The sequence below is a fragment of the Falco naumanni genome, chromosome 1, assembly GCF_017639655.2.
Source record: "Falco naumanni isolate bFalNau1 chromosome 1, bFalNau1.pat, whole genome shotgun sequence".
Lineage (NCBI taxonomy): Eukaryota > Metazoa > Chordata > Aves > Falconiformes > Falconidae > Falco > Falco naumanni.
Window position 1 is genome coordinate 42,250,489 of NC_054054.1, and position 18,158 is coordinate 42,268,646.

The window sequence follows — 18,158 nt, forward strand, 5'->3', positions numbered from 1 at the left end:
TTTTCTGGGGAAAGTCCTCTCCCAACACATAATGTCATTGCTTGCACAGATGACATTACAGTCTCTGTAAATAAAAATTTTGATGAAGAGACTATCATCATATTTTATATAAAACAAGATGAGGTGTACCAAATAGAGGAAAATAAGTTCCGACTCCTTAAAAATAGTGTCAGTCAGAAAAAAAAATGAATATCTAAACTTCACTCTTTATATTCAAAATTAATGGCTAAAACCTGTGCAGGGGAAAAAGTGGTTTAATCTGTGCCTATTTTCTGCTCTGTGCCTGCTGTATTATTTTTTTTTAAGAGTAGGTGGCACTTTGATGCTATAAAAAAAGAGAAAAAACACATTAAATTAAAATATATGTTAGATTTGTGATTTTTTTTCCCTCTATCGGTGGTAACCTAAGGATGGAGAAATATGTGCAAAACATAGAAATGTTACCCAGTTCATTCTCCGTAACATTTAATTAGCATGTAATGCTGTATGAAGAGAATCTCAAGATGCTCTGCCTAATGGTAAAAACTACCTCATCTTCATTAGTGTGAGAGGAGTTATTGAAAAGATCAAGTCAGTAAGGTTGCTCACATACTGGAATGAAAAATCCAAAATATGAAGAAAGGAATCCTTTATTTAAGGGCAGTCAAATAAAACAGCTGTGTGATTCTACATTATTAAATCACTGCTTATATCCATTGATTCCATTTATCAGTCATTAGTAAGGAGGGTTCGTATACGTGCAGCCTCTGCAGAGGTTTTAGAGTTGTTTTGTTAGTGAGGGTGGTGGTGAAAGTGAGGGACAGGAGACAGGCTTTGCTGGCAGTTTACTATAGGACCCAGAAGTAGGCTCTAATAACTCTCTGTCTTACTCTGGCAGTGTTACAGCCAAGGTTTAACTCTTGAAAGACACACAGGTTTCACCACCCAGAATCTAATAGTTTTTGCTCTTCTCTATTCACCATGGCACCACAAGCACAAAGCAAGGGTTTCTTTGCCCTTAGCACATCTCAAAAACAAGCATAAAAATGGGAAACGCTAGTAAAGGCCCTTAAATTTAGATATTTTATTTTTGGTCTTTTCTATTTTAAAGAAAATTTTGAGTACAGTTTGGCAGTGTTTCAGTTGTTTAGGTTTTGTTGTGTGTTGGGTTTTGTTTTGTTTTTTTTTTTCTTTAATAGACTTTGCAATATGATCAGGTTTGATACAAAATACTTTTAGGGGTTATGATGCAGTTTTCATGGATCTTACAGCAACTGACAAGTGAGCTGTACTTAAAAATCCTCAGAAATCCTGTCCCATGGACACGGTCAAAACTTTAGTCTTTCTGAGGTGCACTGGCTCCTTGTTGTACGGACATCCAGTTACAGGTAGCACATTAACAAAAATATAATTCCAGTGTCATGCTTCATATCTTCAGTAACGTGATGTAAGTGAATGTGTACTAATTACAATGTGAAGCCATCTGGTTAATTTTAAGCTTTCTGGTTTACGTGGCTTCTTTGCTCCTAGACTTTCATTTCAACACTCAGTATGAAGAGAAAAAGAGGTTAAACTGTTGCATTTTGTATACAGGGAACAATTCATGTAGTATACACCAGTCTGTAAAAACTGTAAATGCTATTTTTTTTTATTTTAAACAGTTTTCTTAGTTTACAAAAGATCAATAATTTGTACCTTTTTACACTCTCAGATTCCTGAATATTGACAGATCTTCAAAGGGAGTATTAGCATATGAAATATTAAGATTGACTGTCCTGAAGGTTTTTAAGACACGATAAAGCTAAAATGTCAAGTCTGTTAGACAGCCCCTCTTAACAATTTCGGCAGAGGAACGCATCAGAAACCACCAGCAAAGCACAGCAACCCCCCGGTGCCACTGTCTGCCTGCACGCTGTTATTTGGTTTCACACTGTTTAAATCCCCAAGGAAAATCACACCTCGCATTCCCTCGCTGGCTGCTGGTGACAGGAACAAGATCCATACTCATTAATGATCACCAGGGCTCCCTCAATGTGGTTGGGTTTGTAATCAACGTAATACTCCTGGGCTGACATGGCAGCCATTTGATGCATGGTCTGTTTTTGCTTCTGCTTCCTGCGCTGTGTTACGAAGCACTGTCTTAGATGCCTTAAGCTGGCTGGAAAGCACTTCCAGGAGACATACAAGACCAAAACCACAATGAGGAAGGAAAAAATCAGTGCCATGGTCCCCGTCACCACCTTGTGTATCTGAACGGCGTTCTCCGAGTTCTCGCCGGGCATGGTCACGGTGATAGCATATGTGGTTGGGTCCCCTTCGCTGTCCTGCACGTCATACGTGGCGGTGGCAGAGCCGTAGCTGAACGTTTGGTCACTGTTGTTCGTTACCGGGGAGAGGGTGTTGACACCGGTTATGTCTGCCACGTCTTCGCACAAGTGGAAAGCGTACACGGCGTCCAGAACATCCTCGCCCTGCGCGTACTCGGGGGTGGCACAGAGCAGGTTGCTGTCGTAGCGACCCTTGAAGTTGCTCAGCCAGGAGGCCAGGGCGCAAACGTTACGGCTGCAATCCCAGGCGTTGGCAGAGAGGCTGATGCTAGTGAGGGACTTCCAGGAGTCGAGGACTCGGGAGTCGATGTAGGTCAGCCGGTTGGAGTCCAGCTGCAGGGATTTGAGGTGAGGTACACTTTCGAAAACGTGAGGTTCGATGTATTCGATTTCGTTGCCAGAGAGATCCATTTTTTCAAGTTGCCATATCCAGTCCAAAGTGTTTACTACGATGGTAACTTTATTCCTTCGCAAGCAGAGGGAGTGCAGGGAGATGAGCCTGGGAAAATGGGCTAAATTCACTTTCACCAAGTCATTGTGCTCGAGGTGCAGCTCAGTGAGTTTGAACAAGCCTGCAAAAGAGTTTCGAGCCAGGCTCTTTAACTGATTGTATCCTATGTCTAGAAACTTCAGGCTGCGACAGTCCTGAAAAATTCTCACCGGCACGAACTTGATGGCGTTCGACCGCATGTGCAAAGTTGTCAGTTTTCTCAGCCCGTGAAACAGGTCAGGCTCCAAAGACTGTAGGTTGTTGTATGATAAATCCACACTGCGCAAGTTTGGCATGGGTCGGAAAGTGGTGTTGGGCAGTTGGGTTATTTTGTTGGAACTCAGGGTGAGCTCTTTAACTCGCCGCAATTTTTGAAAGGCATTCCCCTCCACTGAGCAAATGTGATTGTGATCCAGATAGAGCCACGTGAGCTGCATTAACCCTGTGAACTGTCCATCATGCAGCTCTGAAAGGCTGTTGTACCGCAGAGACAAGCCCATCATGCCCGACAGGTTGCGAGGCATCTCTGTAAGATTCAGTGATTCACAGTACAAAAGCCTGCCCTCACACCGACATAGCTGTGGACACCCACTATTCACGGCTGGAAGCATTTTAGAAAAGATACCCAGCGTACACAATATCAACCCCGGGGGCTTCCTCAGCAGCCAGTTTAAACAGAGACCAATAAGAAGGAAATCCATTAGCAAGAATATTTCCGAATAGGCTTGAGAATGTCCATTGAATCTTTTCAAAGTCTACATCATATTTTATTTAAGGGGAAAAAAAGAAAACAGAAAACAAAACAAAGCCAGGAAACCAAAGCAAAACAGCAAACGGAACAAACACAGAGGCAAATATTTCACTTTACAGCATGCAGGAGCTGTGCAGCATTAAAGTTCACAGAGATTCAAAGGTAAAATGATAGTGATTTTGTTCATGTTAAATGCTGCAGCAAAGGAAAAAAAAAATCTTTCTTCATGAAAGAATTTAATTAAAAAGTGTCTTACCCACCCTTTTCCAGAGAGTGACAACCTCCATTCAGTTGCTTCCTTTGTGTTTGGACTAATTATATGCAGAGCTAAAAAAGACCCCTCTGTGCTACAGATTCAGTCCCTTTCAATGTTGTGCAAGGCTGGCAAGCTCACAATGTCTCACTTCGCTTCTGCTCAAAGAGCGAAAGGCTTGTCCAGCTAGCTTTTTAGCTGACTCCTAGGACCTGCAAGTTTCAGAACTATGTACATGAGCTTGATCTTCTCCTTCTCCCTCTGTCCTTTTCTCTGCAGTTAACACTGTGGCGTGAAAAAAACTCCAAACTCTTTACTAACGACTCCACAGGATTTGTCAATCTGTTTAATGTCCATCATTTGCAACGACCATTGACCGGCACAACCTTTACTCCATAGAGAGATTACCATTCATTCACTGACCGGCTAAGGGTAGCTTTATTTCCCATTCTTTGTTCGCTTTGCTTGTTAGGTGATGCTTAGAGCAGAGAGAGACAGCAAGAATCCCTTCCCTTCAGTTGAGCAGTATGTTGCTAGAGCATGCAGAGGCACCTAGTGTTCACTGAGTGTCGTAAGCTGCTCATGATTGTACGCCTGCACTGTGCATCTCAGACATGGGCAGATTGAAAAGGGGTGGGCATAAAACCAACATTTGAGCGAACCAGGAAAGTAATATATGCTCTTTGATGAAATGGAAAATACTTTAAGCCTATCTCGCCATTTCTCAAACAGGCACGCACACACAGCCGCACAAATCATCAAGAGCGAGGCAGTGCTAAGTAGGAAGCTTGAGAATTAGGATTTTATTTTTTTTCTTTTTTTTTTTTTCTGCTTTTGTTTAAAGTCTGAATTTATAAGCTATTAGCCGGGAGAGGGAGATACTTGATTTCTTGGTTTGGGAAGGAATATGTAAACCAGTATCTTTGGATTGCTTTTTCTCTCTAAATCTGATGATGAGATTTGCATTTCGGAGTCTTGGGGTCGGGGTCTCGGTGGTGGGGAGGGGGGGGGGGAATGTGTTTTTCTTCTGACATTGTCTAAATAGAGCATGATTTGAAATTCTGTGCATTCTTTCTCATAGAAATGCAGCCAGAGCTCTGCAAATAGGAATGTCTGGTTTCATATAAGCTTTAATTACATTTGGTCTTTTTCCATCCTGCATATTTTGTGTGTGTTCAGCACGTGCCTTTCCTAAAGGCTTTTTTTTTGTTGTTGGTTTTTTGTTTTTTGGGTTTTTTTTTTGCAGTGTACACTACGGCACACAAAACTATAATTCTTGCAGCATAAAGATTGCTTTGCTTTTGGAAAAAGATCAATGCATAGGTTACTCTGAACATGTCGGCAGCATGCAAAGAAAGGGTTTAATACCCAATCAGTAAATAAGTTTTGCAGCTTGTGCTGGTTTTTGGTCCGTGTACCAACAAAATCCTTGCCTGATCATTTGCAGCCCTCATTTTCTATGGGAAATGCATAGACAATGGATGTTCTCTGTGATTTTTACTGAATGAAAAATATATGATACTTCTGTCAGGAAAATGCTGGCTGTCTTTTCCTATTATGAAATAGAGTCTAAAGCCTGTGTGCTGATGAATGCAATCAAAGCTGACAGCTCCCAATTCTGCATGAATTCTCTATGAAGAAGTTTCACATGGAAATACAATCATTGCAGAAGACTGTGCTAATTTTAAGTTAATGTGAGTTGTGAGATGCTAGATGCAGAGCAAAACCATTACCTTTGCTTTCTTTTTCACAATCATGTTAATTAAAAAAAAAAAAAAAAATCTTTCTGAAGGATTTGTTGCAGAGCTGTGAAATCCTAGAGCTGTTCGTTGTAGCGGAGTGTGGCTGGCTGCTGCGAGTGTGTGCTGGTAGAGATCAAGAAATGCAGTAATTTGGTGCAGTAAAAGTTGTTTTACAGGAGTCCTGGAAAACTTAAGCTCTCGTGCATAAAAATGTGGGAAGGACATGAATTGCAAATGTATTTGCCAAAAGAAGTGTTAAATAAATTACAAATATAAAACACTTTGTGGTGTCAGAACCTGGGGATCAATGTGCTTTTATGCTCCCAATTCAGTTTATTTACATTTTTCTGTTGTTCACAGCCCTTGCATTTCAGTGGTTTCAAAGCAAAAATGTGATGCTTTAATAGTATGTGAACCTTTTATACGTTTTAGCATTTGAGTAGGAAAGCCGAATGTGGTTTTCCTCTCCCAAGATCATGCTGTTTTATTCAAAGCAGACTGTTTATGCAAGTGTCCACTGGTTGCAGTACACCTTAATTCTGTTTCTCAGTACACAAAAGCAGGCAGGAGAGCAATGACAGAACCAAGAGAAAGAGCATTGAAGCAGAAGAGTCTACAAAAACCTTCTCCAAGAATGTATTCCAGATTTCATTTCTGACTATTTTCATGCAATTAGCAGGGGGAGGGGGAAATTAAAAAGATGTCTCAAACTTTATATATACCAAAAAATGCTTCAAAGCAATAAGGTTCTATTCCTTAAAAGACTGCAACCCTATGAATCTTCATGGGGGAGGTCTTAATGCCTTCTCCCATATCACTATTTGGGGAGAGTTCTGCAACAGTAGCCCTAAAAAATTCAGCTATGTCTTCAAGGAAAACTGTCATTTTCTGCAAATCAGATGATGATAGTGATCACTTAGTTACCATCTAAATGCTATATATAAGGTGAAGAATTCCTCTAGTAGAGATGAAACTCCTTGATACATCAGTGTGAAGAGCTGAATACTTTTTTTCACTGCTGCTTCTTGCTGTCACCTGGGATACAGCTTGGATCCTAACCAATCTGCCTATTCCCACACTGGCATATAATCTATTATCATTTGGTTTCCAGAGGCAGAAATTAGAGTAGACAGTAGCAAACCTATATAGCATCAGCTGGGAGACTGACAACTAGAATTAGGGACCCAGATTTAATGGCCCTAAGCACACTGCCTTGAAGCTCTGACAGAGGTCTATTGCATGAGGCACTCTGCTCTTATTTGTCCAAAAGTTGTTTGTAAAAAAGAATCCAGGTAGCCTTAAAATGAGACACTTGAGGCTGTGATGCTGAGGCAGAGGCAGTGACCAAATTCAATAACTGTGGCACGTGGATCTGAAAAGACTAACTGGGGTGAATATATGTCTTAGCCCTGAAATATCTTGGGGAAGTTTGGTTTTCTTCTATGTTCTTTAAATGTACTTCTTTTGCAATAAAACTCGGAATCCACTTTGAACATTATTGTAGTGCAAAGGGCTTAATTTCCACTGTCTGAGCTGTTATCACAGCCAAACTGTTAAGTTTACACATTTTCTGAAGTTTCAAAGCCTCTGGCAAATCTCTATAAATTAACGGATTTAAATTAGCTTTATTAAATGTGCTATTATAAAACATTTTAAGAAGCGCAAACTAAGTTTGTGTGTGTTTAAGGGAGATTGATTAAATCAATGTAAAGTAGGTTATAGAGGAACAACATGAGTAAAATTTTAGAAAGTTTAGCCGGGAAGCTCTTTCTTGTAGTCATGACAAGCGTAATTCACTGACAACACCCTGCAGTGATTGTCAAAATTGTTCAGGTTGAAAAAGGAAAACATTTTGCAATGTATTGAGTCTACACATTTTTAATAATGTGTTCAGATTAATATCACATATCATTTAAGTAGCCTCAGAATTGTTTCATTCTTACTGAATCCTTGTATTGAGTGGCATTACTGTTTGTGCCTAGATATTTAACCTGCCTGAGTTTGCTATCCACTCCAGATGGGGTTGGGACAGAGTGAATAAGAACAGAGTCTGGCCACTATTGTCTAACTATGCATATATACATCTTTTAATATATTAACCAGCAAAATACAAAAGGACAGAACAGTAAATTAAATACTGAGTAGATTTCTTCCTTGTATTTTCTGAGTGGTTTCTACCGGTATAAGAAGAATGGGACTTTTAGCGGTGACTTTAATTTCCTTTCAGGAATGGACAGACTCAAACCTTGGCCTTACATGGTAGTCTTTAATTTTCAAGTGCACTGAACCATGGCATTTTGTATAAAGGAAACATTTAAAAACAGAAAAGGAAAGAAAAAGATGTGAGTCAAAGTAAAGCAAATTAAATCTGTTATTTCTCTGGTATTTATATCTCAGTCATCCCTGACATTTGGCTGGATGTTCCTTCTGTGTAGGATTTAGGGTTTCAGCTGATAAGAAGTCCATCACCTATATAACGTGTCTTTTAGTAAATATAAAAATGTACTATATTATGCAAGCTTTGGACCAAGATATTCCTGGTGACTCCAGATGTCAAAGTGATAACTACCATTAATTTCTTTTAGTGCAGAACGGAAACATTGGATTTGTTACTACCTTTAAATAATAGATATTCTTGTTTAAATCACCTTATTGTTTCTGACAATGTGATAAACGCTTTTCTCTCTCATAGCAGTCATTCCGTTCTCATCAGCAGCCACATTCAATAGCAGGTAGTCATGTATAGCTCTATAAAGTCACTCACAGAAGAGACCTATCTGCAGAATTGTCAGTGCTGTGTGGAAATGTCAATTTTTAGGAAAATATATCAGTGGTTAGACGAAGTGTCTCTCTTCTCTGTTTATTGCTGGTAGACTACTTGAATAAACTAAAGAATTACTGACTCTCTTAAGTATCTGTGAAATTGCCTATGGATTTCTGGACATGCTGTCAAAACTGTAGGCAGTGTTATTGGTTGTGAATGTCCAGGTATAAAGGAAAAATGATAACAAGTAAAAACTATCTTTTTCTGATTAATCAACACATTGCTGAAGGTCATGTAGCATCCTGGTTAAGCAAAGACTGGTGTGTTACAGTCAAGTTACCAGGTTGTTGGAACTCCTGGTTTTTAGGGAAACTGGAAATTTAAAACTTGTTTTTCAATTAACTCTTGCTGATTTGTCTCTCTCAAAATGTCTTGGGAAGTCTTGGAGGAAGTATGTGTAGAGTGCAATGATTAACAGTTGTAAAGGGTTTAGTTAGTCATATTTAATTGTAAATCAATTAGTTCCACCTTCAGAAATGCAAAGCTAGACACTTCAGAAGGGTTTGTCTCAAGACCTTCCCAAGCATTCCTGGAGGTGCCAGGGAATTAACTGTAATTGATTTCCAATTAGCTTAAGAATAAAGAGGGTCAGAGCTTATCTATACACTTCTATACTCTTCTACTGTTGATAGTTCATCTGTAAGGATTTTTTATTATTATTAATATTGTGCTAAATTCTTTTATTTGTGTTTTAAGGCTCCTTTTTACTGAAAGAATTCGGTCCTTACATGGAGGTAGCTAATCTAAGATGACTGGTGACGCCACTGCATCTCTTGTTGGTTGGTTGGTTTATCTGGGTGTATTTACTCAGGTTCATCAAGCTTGGGAGAGGTTGGATGATGGTTCAACCATGACTACACTACAGAGTGACAGAACAGCAGGGTTAGCTAGGATTGTGAAAACCTCCCCTGTAGCCAAACCAGTTATGGCCATAAACCCATCATGTATCCATTACTTATTGACAACTCGTGTCCTTCCCCAAAATAACTTGTGTTGCTCAGAAAGCTGTCAAGTCCCACCTGGGGATGCAGGTATAACCATGCCAGCAAACTCTTGCTGTAGAGAGGTCATCCGTGTTACATTGGGATAGCCTTCCTGATGCAAAACAGTTCACGCTTTTTATCAATGATGTGACTTTAGTGGCAGTAAACACGTTTTAGCCTTTCAAGGCACAGGAAGTAGAGGGAATTGAGAGGAATTTATTAAATCAATTATTAAAAGCTAGGATGAACAAGTTAAAAGCTGTTCCTGGCAGTCTCCTGGAAAGTCTTTTTACAAATGGATGAACCACCCTTGGAAAATTTTCCCTGAGCAGAAAATCTGTTCTTTTCAGTATTAAACAATTTGTCGTTCTTAATCCCTTTCCTTTGCTCCTTTCCAAATGTATTTTACAGCACAGTCAGAAAAGACAACAAACCTTATGCTCGCCTTTGTAGATATATTATTTCAGAACATATAGGTTGGTGGTAAAGTCAGGGCTAAACTAGTGTTTTGAAATGGAATAAAGACTTACTGAGTTCTCTTCCATCACAGAGGGTACCATTTGACCTAACTCTGAAGGGGTTGTTTTACAGGGAAGTTCTGCTTTTCGATAATGTTACCTGGAAATAATATAATCTGAAATGTTCTCAGATCCTACTCCTGGATTTACTGAAGACCTGAACAATATGAGCTAGGTTGTGTAGGCATAGAAATAGATGTGGGACTGTAGCAGAGCGTCTATAGAAAACAGGCAATTAGATCTTTGGCAGACTGTATTATTTTCAGTTAGATGTGCGTCTTGGTATATTTTGGTAGATAGAGAAGGCAGGATTTTTACGTTTCCGTCCTTCTGTTCTGATGATATCCATAATCTGAAGGGAAAACTCAGGATAAAATGTTCAAAATCCTGGTTGCTTGTGTATTGCATCTTATTGGGAGATTAGAGGGAATCTGAATCATAACCTCATACGCAGAAGTAATAATGCAGAAAACAGGCTGAGGACTCACATTTCTGATAGAAGTCATTGTGATTTTTGCAAACTTAAAGACGACGGTTTGTTGACTACCTGAAATATTTATGGCTTCATTACATATTATTTGCAACTGATGTAATGTCTAAGAGAAATAATCACAGGTCAGGAGTCTCAGAAGGACACATTTAAAGGCATAACAAAAGATAGTCATACCATCTAAAAAAAAGAGAATAACCTGACCTTTTTTTAAAAAAATAAAACCACCACCACCAACAACAACAAAAAAACCACACAAAAAAAAACCCCAAAAACAAGACCCACTTAAAAATACTGGGGCAATATTGAATGGTTTCATATGGTGTGGGTGGTGTGTGTGTGGTGTATATGTAATCATAGAAACCCAGCCCTGCTCAATAGCTGATTTAATTTTGTGGGATCCAATGGCAGCCTTTGAAATGTGCCTTTCTGACTCTTTTTCAGTTATATTTCAATATATTTATATGTCTGTGCTAAAGACTTTTTATGTCTTATAAGGAAGAAATGTACAATGTAATCAAAACGTTGTGTTGGTCCTTTACTCTCAATAAATGTATGGAAAGGTATAGCAAATTCTGGTAACGTATCCAAAGATCCTGAATTTAGCTGCAGAGCTATAGAAAGCATATGTGAACCACATTCTCAACAGATGTACAATAATATGCATGTAAATTACCCTCACATTATATATGGTTTTAAAGGTGAAACAGTAGATTTGGGGGGCAAATAGTAACAAAGCTGTAGGGTTTACTTCAGATACATTTCAGAATCATATTTCCTCTCCTACTGCTCTAATTTTGAATCTTTAATGTTCATGTAAAATGAAGAGCTTATTGTTTCCTAAGACTCAATTTATGTTGTAAATGAGTGGAAAGATGCATAATCAACTTGAAAAGACAGGAAAAGATCAGCCTGTTTCTCAAGATACAGAACATTTTACTGTGTGTTTTGAATTCTAGAGACAATTTTTAAAGAACACTTGGCTTCTGCTCTTTTTTTTTTTTTTTGTAGTGCAAATTAATTATAATTTGACAAGAGTGTGCTTGATTTTCTTCTTCAGATTTGGTATAGAGCCAAGCTTTATTAGTTAAAGCCTCTAAATCAAAATCAAAGGTCAGGATCTGTGAAATGCCTGTGGCTCAAGATATATTGTAGTTCTTTCCCCATTATTCAGAGATTTTTGTCTATGAAAAGGTGTTTATGCATTTAAGTGGGTGCTGTATGTTTCATGCGTGGCTGTGGAAGAATAACCATTCTTCATGATTACATCAGTAACGTTCCTAAAAGCAGTCCTAAAAATGGGGGAAATCACTGGTGTGAAACTCCAGAACTATGAAACTTCTCTGTGGTCTATAAGTGCGGGCTGTGGGTTCACGCCCTACACAGCATGTTGTCAGGGTTCATGTTCCACAGCATGTTGTACAGCAGTTCTTCTCCTGCCAGCCCTGTGGATGATGGGCAGAGAAGCTGCTCCCAAATTTCTCCCAGCATCATCCCTCAGCCCCCAGAATCCCTACTGGCATCGCCTTGGCCGTTGCTGGATGGGGCCCATTTGGGGAATGGGCAGGTAGGGGACAAAAGGTGGTTAGGGAAGCAGTGATAGTGATTGCCAGGTATGCCCACAGAGATCAGAAGGGGAGTGAGAATGGCAAATAGGCATTGTTTCTGTACTTAAAAACTCGATTGAGCAGTGCCTGAGCAGAGAGGCACTAAAGATACCTAGCTATTAAAAACAAACAAACAAACAAAAAACCAAAAAATTCCTGGAAGCAATACTATGTGTCCTCATCCTTGCTTTGCTTATTCTAATTGTATATTGGGTTTTTGCTTGTTCTATGTCCTTGTTCTTCCTACACCTAGGGTTTTCTTTTCTGTTTTCAGCTCTTAATTTCAGGGATTGTCTCTTCCTATGTCCCTGCATAATGCCCAGCATGGACTATCTTTTGCTGTGTCCTAATGACTATGATAATAGTCAACACAGCTTGGGTGTTCGAGGCAATAATTGTTGGACAAGAATAAATGAATTACAATGCTCCCAGATACATCATCTATCCAGCTGAGGTTTGCTCACGATGTCTTTCTGCAGCCTTTTTTGCTAGCTGATGTTGGACTATACCCTGACATTAGGTCAGCAGAAGTCACTTCTAGCTATTTTCATGGCCATGAGGGCCATGAAGGCAGTGGGCATTAGAAGACATTGAAAATGTAGTGGGAAAATGCTTCCCTAGTGCCAGAGGGATGAAATGGAAGGTATTTGCTTCTTTACCTTCTGCCCAATGAAAATGATATTGACAGCAGTTATAAAAGCATTTATCAAGGGGCGGGGGGGGGGGGGGGGGGGGGGGGGGGGGGGAGGGGGAGAAGAAAAAAAAAAACCCCAAACCAACACCCAAACCAACCCCAACCCCAACAACCCCACCCGCCTCCCCCCCACCCCCACCACCTTTGATACCTACTGCTTTTTCTTGGTCCTCAGTCTGCCAGCCCACGGAGCCTCTTGGATGCATCTGCAGCACTGCAAAGTAATGCTGACCTTGGGATACTTCCCTGAAACACAGTCAGCTCTGAGTCTTTTGAGATGTGTTCTCTAACTTTCTGGATTTTCTGGCACCGTTGTATCCATTAAAGACTGATTAGATTTAAGAAATCCAAAAGACCAAACAATACTTTCATATGTTCTTTATTTATGTCTAATAATATTGCCAGTAATATTCCAGTATATGAATTCCAGGATACTCTATACCTAACCTGATGCATGAAAAATGGGGACAGTATACTTTTTCTTTCAGAGGCAGAAAAAAACCAGTTTACTTATTGATTGGATCTTGCTGTATTGCCTAGAGATGAGGGTAAAAAGTGAATTAGCTGCTTTCAAGGACTGTTAAAGAAATACATATTTTTTCATAATACTTGATTAATTGCTTACAGTACTTGTTTTACTTAAAACTGCAATTTAAGATTGCCCTCTAGTCAAAAGAAAAATGTGATAAAAATGTGACTTGAAACCAGGCAGAAAGTTTTCTAAAGCCCTTTGGGATTAATTCCAGTAATTACTCAATCGGACATTTCCCAGAGAAACAACCCTTTATGTATGAACTCCATTAATCATAATAACGCAGTTCACATGTCAGATACTTCTGTCCAGTCACTTCATACTTTACATTTGTAAAAGACTAATAAAAATCTTCACTAAATATGAGAAAATATTAAACCGCTTTCAAAAAATTCCAGTGTTCGTGTATAGATTTTAAATCGGTTTTGGTCCTGTGAGGTGGGATGTGCTTATGTCCACAGATACACTGACATTCCAGGCTGTAGCTGTCATCGAAATCATGTCTCCTGCTAATTCTGTATAATTTCATTCACAGAACTTTAAGGATGTTCCTGCTATCTTTTCTCCTCTGAACTGCCCTGGAGAGGTCTGGTTTGTCTGTCCAGTTGTAAACATTTTATTAATTTGCTTATGTCAATAATTGGTCTTTTATAAGACCTGTATGTAGGAAATAAAAATTCTACTTTAGATCATCTACAAACATAAGAGTGAATTCTTTTTTCTTGCATATGAATTATCACACATTATTGGAACTTCACAGTGAATATGGAGTAATTGTCTTTGATGATAAGCAACTCTAAGAAGGTTTTTGTTATGTTTGTCAGTGTTTCATCAGCTGAAGATACTCTGTAATATTATCCTGTGTTAAAAAGTGGTGGTTAAATGCTCATATTTGAAGAATTTACCATGCTTTCCTTTTCAGATTCTGACATAGTTTTGTTCTTTTGAAGCTGAAAAGTGAAATTATCTGTGTTCTGATGAGAAGTGATAAATATAATCTTTTGCTGAATGTAGATAAAAGATGTAGGCAAATGAGCTGGTTTTAACATAGCCTCCTCGTGCATGTTCTGACTTCTCAAAAGCTGAGTGGGGAAATAGTGCCTTGTCTTTGGAGATGTACTTGATTTGTTATTTTATTTTATTTTATTTTATTTTATTTTATTTTGGTTTATTTTCTGTCATTATGGAGCAATAGGCAACGTACATAGACTGTGATGACTGACGCTTTCCGTTCAGGATTTGTGCATGTCAGTTGTCATTCTTTGCACACTCCAGTAGATGGCAACTCCAGTCTTCTTGACATTTATTCTCCATTCAGACTAGTAATATCTTCTGTGTCCGCCCCCCCCCCCCCCCCCCCCCCCCCCATCTATACAGATGGCTACGAGTTTCACAGAATATTGATTCAATTTTACTTTTATTGAAATCACCACATAGTATCTGAGTCGAACTCAGACAGTACCAAAAAGAAAAAAAAATAAAGAGGCCTGTAAGCACCAATCCTCCTGGATCATAAAGCACATCTTGATTCCCCCATAAGTTTTAAAAATATTTTAGGAGTTTTCATAAAAAGGATTAGTACCCAAAACTTCTTTTTATGTGAAATAAATGAATGGGTTGGCTGCAAAGATAGCATACTGGCTCTAAGTTTGATGGTTTGACTGTAAAGCATATAGTCTGTACCTCCCTGTCGTTAATGTTCAAGTGTTTATTTTTGCGACGCACAGTAAATACTTGATCAGACTTTTTAAAAGTTGCAAATGATATTTCTTTGTGAACTTGATAATGATGTACGTAGGTACGCCTCGTGTGGGGTTAAGGCATTGTATGATACATGAGAATATTCTGAGGTTCCCCCTCTTGCTGCTGTACTCAGCCTGCTCTCTTCCTGCTTTTATTCTGTCCTACCAACTCTATTACCAAAGCATCAGTGCAGAGGAGTCTGTTTCTCCATTTTTCTCTGCTGACTTTCACAACTTAAATACTTGCCTGTAGAATCTGAACACATAAAACAAAGCACCTCTCTGTGAATGAATGCCAGACATCAACAACAGGCACAAAAGATTGTGCTTGCTCTTCCTGGGATGGAGGCTAACGATAATAACAGTCACACAGAACATCCTTTCTCTCTCTCCCTGCATCCAGACTGTAGTTTAATTTTCAAATCACTTCCACTGTGTGAAGCAAGGTTTTATTTTGTGGTTGATGGTTAGAAAGGGGTGCAGTGAGGGGCAGTTAATGTTTATTTTCTTTTTTTTTTTTTAATAAATACAGATCTAAATTCAGAAGAGTGCATGCTGCTTCTCAGGCTGTGTTGTGATTGTTTACCTCCTTCATCCTTAGAGAGTTTTCAGTAACTGCGTAAGAAACTTTTGAACTGCCACCGTCTGTAACAGCAGTGAAGCAGTTTGATACTAGGTCTTACCTATACAGATACAAACATTTATTGTTTAAAATAAACTGCAAAAAGTTCTAAAGCAGAGCAATGTTTAAGGCCAGATTTAGATGTTCATGCTTTTATTGGTTTAGTAAAAACCTTGATTTTCAACCCAGACTGGATCAGTCTATGGACATTTTTACTTCACAGAAACAGTATTAAAATAAATTATGCTCATATAGGACAAGCAGAATATTCGTCCATTTAAGCCTGACTGATTTTTATGTAACAAATTAGTGAGCAAGGTAATTAAATCTCTTTTGGGTGCCTGTTTCATCTCTGGAAAGGATCCCAAGAACCTCAGAAAACTGACTTTTGGTTTATATACAGGTCCTGGGTCTATTGCAGCTAAGTGGCTTGTTTCTCATTATCTCATTTAGTGCTACAGAAACTACTCCACCAGAGTCTTTATTAAAACTTGCTTAAGGCTAGCATTTTCCCTTGGGTCAATAATGACTTTAGAGGAATGTATGTAGAAGCTAGATTTGTTCTAGCTACTGGAATGAATTATTTCTCATTGAGGCCCTGAGGCTAGTATTTCAAATTTGCCACCAGGCACTTCATCAAAAATTCTATTCCAGTATTGAAAAGACTTTCTGCTCCTATTACTAAATGCAGAGCCTACATTTGAAGATCTCCCCCCCACACCCAAACTATACACCTATACATTTCTTTCTGCTGAAAACCCATCAAATCACCACCTGCCTGAATGAAGATGTGGTTTAGAAATGTATCCTGAAGACCTCATGCATAGGGGACATGGTTGCCCATTATTTCCAGTTAAAATATGGAACACACACAAAGCATCAAGCTAACTTCTGCAATGCTCTTACTGGTAAAAACCATTAAAATCCTACAGCTCATTTTCCTGGTGTGAGCATGGTATTTATGAGAGGGGTAGTGTGGAAATACCATTTCTTCCTGCAAGTCCTCGCTCATAAGTAATCCAAACAACATCAGCATTGCTTATTGTTGCGTATCATAGAATCACAGGATGGTTTGGGCTGGAAGGGACCTTTAAAGGCCATCTGGTCCAACCCCCTGCAATAAGCAGGGACATCTTCAACCAGATCAGGTTGCTCAGAGCCCTGTCCAGCCTGGCCTTGCATGTTTTCAGGGATGGGGCATCTATAACTTCTCTGGGCAGCCTGTGCCAGTGTTTCACCACCCTGTCCTCGTTTCGGCTCAGTCCCACCTGTATGGACCAGTATCTCAGCTATAAGGGTCTACTCAAGTCCTCTGCTCAAGAGAGAGGTGGGTACTCACCATGGGTCACCCCGTGGTTTTACCTGCATGAACACAGAAAGGACGTGAGGAAGTGGGATGGAAAATCTACCTCGACCCTACAGGCACCGGTATGTGAGTTGCAAAGAAAAACAATCCCAAAGGACTATCTTGGTTTAACCCCAGACAGCAACTGGGCAACAGACAGCTGTGTGCTCACTCCTTCTGCCCCTGCGGTGGGATGGGGAAGAGAACTGGGAAAAGTAAACCTCATGAGGTGAGATAAAGACAGTTTAATAGGACAGCAAGGGAAGAGAAAATAGTAATAGTAATAGTAGTAATAGAATATACAAAAGAAATGATGCACAACACAATTGTTCACCACCCGCTGACTGATGCCCAGCCCAGCCCTGAGCAGCGATCGCCGCCCCCCAGCCAACTTCCCCCAGTTTCTATACTGAGCGTGGTGCCATATAGCAGGGAACATCCCCTAGGTCACCTGGATTCAGCTGTCCTGGCTGTTCCCCCTCCCATCGTCCTGTGCCTCCCAGCCTCCTCACTGGCAGGGCAGCACAAGCAGCTGAAAAGTCCTTGACTTAGCATAAGCACTGCTCAGCAGCAACTGAAACGTCAGTGTGTTATGATTATTCTCACACCAAATCCAAAACACAGGGGTGTACCAGCTATTAGGAAGAAAATTTACTGTATCCCAGCCAAAACCAGGACTCACCCTCATCGTAAAAATGTCTTCCTTAAAATTTCTATTCCCTCATATGAGCAAGGCTTTCTGAAACATGCAGTACCTCAATAAGTAATAAATAAATAAATAAATAAATGGCATTTTTCTAGTTTGGAAAATCTGCTCATGTTGATGGTAGTATAAAATATTGACTTAGAAAATACTTTGGATTTATGATCCCCAAAACATATCGCTAGCTTTCCCATTGCTGGTCTGGCTTTTAAAAATGATCATGGGAAGTTTACAAAATGTAGTAGGACAGAAACATTTGTTCTCTTTCAGTGTTTTTACAGACTGAAGTATCTGTTGAAATTCAGAGGTGTTTGATATTAAAAAGAGATTTGCAATGGATAATAGGCAGACAGGTGTTTGGCTTTTCTTTGTGCTTGTCAAGGACAAAGTCTTCCAGCACATTACTTGGATAGCTCACAAGCACATTCACATTCACATTCTCATCTTATTTTTTCTTGCTGACTGGATTTTCCCCGAGTGCTATGTTCAGAGATTTCAAATGCAACATTACCTAAAAGGTGCTAGTAAAATCTGAATCAAATGGTGTATGTTATGA

The 18,158-nt window shown here is 39.4% G+C and overlaps 2 protein-coding genes across 3 annotated transcripts in view; one reads left to right on the plus strand and one right to left on the minus strand.

The window, feature by feature from the left end:
* The window catches only part of CTNNA2 (catenin alpha 2), a 515,720-nt gene that overhangs the window by 348,674 nt on the left and 148,888 nt on the right, over positions 1-18,158 (plus strand). The gene's annotated exons all lie outside the window — the stretch shown is intronic.
* On the minus strand, positions 1,616-4,400 carry LRRTM1 (leucine rich repeat transmembrane neuronal 1). The gene has a single exon (XM_040591270.1). It carries the CDS (start codon positions 3,495-3,497, stop codon positions 1,932-1,934), a length of 1,566 nt encoding a protein of 521 aa, XP_040447204.1. The 5' UTR covers positions 3,498-4,400; the 3' UTR covers positions 1,616-1,931.